The sequence below is a fragment of the Penaeus vannamei genome, chromosome 26, assembly GCF_042767895.1.
Source record: "Penaeus vannamei isolate JL-2024 chromosome 26, ASM4276789v1, whole genome shotgun sequence".
NCBI classification, from domain to species: Eukaryota; Metazoa; Arthropoda; class Malacostraca; order Decapoda; family Penaeidae; genus Penaeus; species Penaeus vannamei.
Window position 1 is genome coordinate 5,043,787 of NC_091574.1, and position 5,000 is coordinate 5,048,786.

The 5,000-nt window shown below is 38.0% G+C and overlaps 2 protein-coding genes across 4 annotated transcripts in view; one reads left to right on the forward strand and one right to left on the reverse strand.

The window, feature by feature from the left end:
- The window catches only part of tamo (PUB and ZnF_RBZ domain-containing protein tamozhennic), a 32,245-nt gene that overhangs the window by 1,217 nt on the left and 26,028 nt on the right, over window positions 1-5,000 (forward strand). The window contains exon 1 of one of the 3 annotated variants that reach the window (XM_070139993.1): window positions 34-164. The exons of the other annotated variants lie outside the window; for them this stretch is intronic. The gene's annotated coding sequence lies outside the window, so the exon portion shown is untranslated. Of the gene's footprint in view, window positions 1-33; window positions 165-5,000 lie in introns of those variants that run through there. 3 annotated transcript variants of the gene reach the window in all.
- Window positions 3,557-3,988, reverse strand: LOC113830591 (uncharacterized). The gene has a single exon (XM_027383796.2). The coding sequence runs from the start codon at window positions 3,986-3,988 to the stop codon at window positions 3,557-3,559; it is 432 nt and encodes a 143-aa protein (XP_027239597.2).

Sequence of the window (5,000 nt, forward strand, 5' to 3'; positions counted from 1 at the left end):
CTAAGCATCTGAGAAACGGTTAGGGAATTAAGCAAACCTGTGTTAGGAAATTCAAAGTGAGGGAGAGAAAAGAAATGGAAGATGAGGTGGAAGGCCTTGATGGTGGTGAAGACGGTCACTTCCTGTTCACAACCTTAGGCTAGAGAAGTCCATATTGCCCTTAGGTGAGATAAGTAGCTGGGTATTTGGGGTCTATTTTTGCCCATTTCCAGTGTAGATATTTTGATTATTTCACACTTGTTTTTAATGGATTTGAAATTGTGTCAGTGTTGTGTGTGGGAGTTACACATGATGTCATCATTGTGATTAAGGAAAAAATAGCTCTACAACACCCACAAGGTACAAGGTATACTGTTAATCTAATGGACAACAGAAAGTTGGATACTTTTCATCTGTGGTATTTCCTTTGCTTGTTGACAATTAGAAAGTTGTGCAACATGTACTACTAAGGTACACATTTACTGGAAAATCGGTAATTGTTACCGATAGTGATGCCCCCTCCCAGAGACTAAGTCGAATGTTTTTTTTTTCTGCAGTAAATCCTGTGATTTCATCAAGGGAATTACAGGGTAAAACAGGCTTAAATGAGAAGAATTGAAAAGAAAAATGTGTAAAACCAGGACAAAAAATGCCTTAAATTGGCCAATGAAATTCAGTGGACTTAGCCGCCAACTTTGAAATTTTACAAAATTGAAATTCAAAATACTTTCCGGGGAACCAAACCCACCTTTTAGCAAAATCTATTGGAATTTACTGTACCAAGCCTCCCAGAAAATTTACTGACCAATAAATTAACCTAATCTAACAATTTAAGTTGCTGTGACTGGATGTGCCCTTTGGGCACTGGTGGATGGCAGGGTTGATGGGGAGCTCCACCCCCCAACACTTCCCAGGAAACATTCTCTTCACTTCGGCATGTACAGCAAGATAGAACTGTATTTTCACAGTAAAATAATAAACCAAATACCTTTATATACCTTTATGAAGTATAATCACATTAATAAAAGACTTTAAAAGCATAAATGTGTAACAGCAGACACTGATAATTAGCCAAGTATCATTCTGACAAGTGTGTAGTAACACATAACTACTTTGGATCTCGCAGTAATGAGTTACGGGGTAAGTGTTGGGTTATTCCTGGCAAGTTAAACAAGATGAGCGACTTAGAAGCTGAGCAGTGATATGCTGGGTATATTTTCGTCATTTAGTGGTGACTATGAGGCCGCTGCAGCTTAAACTATGTTGTATCTTATTCTATTTTTCCATTCTATAAGATGATGGTGTCCATTTCCTTCTATCTCCATGTGTTGCTCTAAGTAACTTATACCAGAAAATATAAGGTATTTGTTACTGAGATCGATGCATCGTCCACAGAAGTCTCAAAACCAGGATATCATGTGAACCCCAAATCCCAAACCTAACCTGTCCTACCTTCTATTTATTTCCTAGACAGAGGGGCAAATCCCCCTGTTACCCTCCTTTATTGGCACTTTGTGCCACTGTAAAGAAAAGGTGACATCAAGAACTCTGGCTGTGTGTGGGTGTTGTGGACTCTGAGCAGTGATATGCAGTGGATATTTTTGTTATTTTGCGGTAAATATGCAGTCACATGAGCTGTACCTATGTTGTTTATGACTATTTCTTGTGCTCTGTAAGATAATGGTGTCCATTTCCTTCAATCTCTATGCATTGCTCTCGGTAACAACCAAATCGAATAACAGTCTCATAAAGTAAAGTAAAAACAGTACTCACTGATACATGAAATAATCTATACAGTTCACAAATAATGTCAGAAATAAAGAAAATAAGTTGCATTAAATGTCATACTGAGAAAAAGTCTATGGCAATCAGCCTGGTTTTAAGGGCAGAGCCCCCAATAGGGAAATACAACAATAGAGGTTGTGGGAGCAATACCCCAGATTAGGAAAGTTTTTGGGTCATATGGTAATATTTGTGTAGTCCTAGAAGTGGCTGGAGCAGTAGGGATTTAAACTGTGGTTGGAACTGGTCGTCTGGCTCAGACAGACAACTTGTCAACTTGGATAGTCAAGTGGTTTGTGTTTGGAGCTCTCAGCTTTTGCAATACTTAGCTGGGAAAGGAACAAACTGAATGTCATGGTAATTTTTATATATATGTATAAATATGATTTGTGGAAATATTTGACAAAAATACCTGTATACATCCTGAAATTCACTGCAATACACACTTTTAACCCATTCACTGGATGTTACCGAGAGCAACACATAGAACTAGAAGGAATTGGACACTGCCATCTTATAGAGAATAAGAAGTAGAGTTAGAAACAGTACTGGTGCAGCTGCTGCAGCCTCATATTTACCGTGAAATTATGAAAATATCTCCTGCAAATCACCACTCGGAGACTATGTCCACAACACCACACAGGTAGAGTTCTTAATGTCTATTTCTTATAAGTTGCCACGAAGTGTTAATTAATAGGGGGTACAGGGGGGGCTTGCCCACATGTCCCGGGCATAAATAGAAGGTAGGAAAGGATAGATTTGGGTTTTTAAGTTTGCATGATACCCTGGTTTTGGGACTTAGTCTCCGAAGGATGCGTCGCTCTTGGTAGCAAATTCCATAGATTCTTTAACAGATTTCATGATGTACAGGCATCAGAAGTTAAAAATGTTTTATTCTTTGAGCTTGCAGTCTGAATTTTACTGCAGTACTAGTGCCTGATAGGGCCATGTATGGCATATGCCAATGCATCAGACTTAAAGATGCAGCATAATTGTTGGTGTAGCGGGAAAACTCATCTTCCCTGCGTGTATTAAGCAAGTTTGACGTGTCAGTGCATATATGATTTTCTGTGGGGATCAGTAAAACACAGAGTTGATGCGCTTAACTCTGTGTATTCAGGAGAATCTATGTGGCACTACATAGGGTTGATTACATTACACGAGTATAAAAATTTGCTGCTAGATGGTGTACATAAAAGAAAATATACTTTTATATGGGTAACTTAACAAAATATAACTTTACCTTAGTTTAGGTAATATGAGGTATATCATACACATGTATGAGGTATACTTATAGTAATAAACATCTTTAATTACTTCTAACACCCCCTCTTAATTAAAGATGGGTATGTTATCTGAGAATCTATCCCCTGATATAGTTAAAAGCTTGCAACTTCTTCTAGCTTACAGGCTTTGTAAAAATATCAGCTGGATTCTGTTGTGTAGGAACATAGAATAAATTTACATTACCCGTCTCTACTTTGTCTCTAATGAAGTGGTAACAAATATCAATGTGCTTTGATCTTTGGTGATTAACTGGGTTTTTCGCAAGATTAATAGCACCTTGGTTGTAAACTCCTAAGTCTACAGACTTTAACTTTAATCCTAATAGATCAGACACAATTTGTCTAAGGAACTTTGCTTCCTGAATGGCATAGGTAATAGCCATGTACTCTGCTTCACAAGATGAAAGTGCTACTGTCTGTTGTTTCTTACTTTTCCATGATATAAGTGGTCCATCTTTATGTAACTGAAAACAATATCCTGATATGCTTTTTCTGTCTTCAGATGATCCCTAGTCTGAATCACAATATCCTTGAAGTTGAACTGATTCATTTGACTTTTTGAATGTAAGACCATACATCATTGTACCTTTCAAATATTTGAGCACATGCTTAGCAGCATTTAACTGAGCTTTAGTAGGATTGGACATATACTGTGAAAGTTTAGTGACCACATACCACAAATCTGGTCTAGTACCTGTCATAATATATATGAGACTACCTACTATTTCTCTGTAAAGAGTAGCATTAGCCAACTCATCAGATTCTACTGTTGAGGTGTTAACAATACTTGGATCACATGGTATATTTCTTGCATAACAATCTGACATGTTAAACCTATCCAAAATCTTCTCTACATATTTAGTTTGGTTCACCTCAATGTTATCTTTACCAGAAACAAATGACATTCCAAGAAACCAGTTTAGTTTACCTAAATCAGTCATTCTGAAATTTTGACAAAGAGATTGTTTAAATTTGTTCATCATTAACGTAGTCCTCTAGATGTGAGGGTTTCCGTCTTTCTCGAGCTGGATATCTTCTTTCTTCACTTATGTTCTCTGGTGTCTTATCTTGGTTCGCTGGAAGTGGTTTTTGCTGAAGTCTTGTCTCCACCAAGATGTCTTCTTCATCTGAGCCTTGCTCGGTACTTAATGGTTCAGCTACATTGGGCAAGTTTTCCATAAACTTGACACATCTTATCTTCTTTACTGTCTGGGTGTCCTTGAAGTAAATTAAGTACGCTGGGCTCTGGTCATCATAGCCTACAAATATCCCTTCCTTACTCCTGGGATCAAGTTTCTTTTTCTCCTCTTCATATGCAAAACATCTTACTCCAAAAACATTCATTTTGCTGATGTTTGGCCGCTTTCCAGTGAGCATTTCTACTGGAGTTTTCCGAGTTCTGGGGTTATAGCACCTATTCCTTATGTAGCAAGCAGTTTTCACTGCATAGCTCCACATATCCTTGGGTAATTTGGCATCAATCAGTAAACATCGAGCCATATCAAAAATGGATTTGTGTGACCTCGCAACTGTTCCATTTTGATGTGGAGAGTGGGGTGCAGAAAACTCTTGTTTAATCTTATTCTCTATAAGGAGTGTTCTGAATTCATTATTTGTACATTCCGTTCCATGGTCACATCTCAGGCTTTTTATCCTGCCATAACGTGCTGTTTCTGCCGTGTACCTCTTCATGGCTTGTACTGTATCACTCTTACGCTGTATGAGGTAAACTCTAAGAGCTCCTGAGTAGTCATCAATGAAAGAGATACTGTACCTGAAACCTCCTTTAGCTGCTGGATCAATAGGTCCTACTACATCACAGTGGACTAAATCTGAGGGCTGCTTAGCCATTTTGTCAGGCTCTCTATTTCTATACTGTGTCATTTTACCAAGAGCACATGTGGTACAGTTGAACTTATCTTTACTCAAAATATGCATGCCATTGACAGTTGC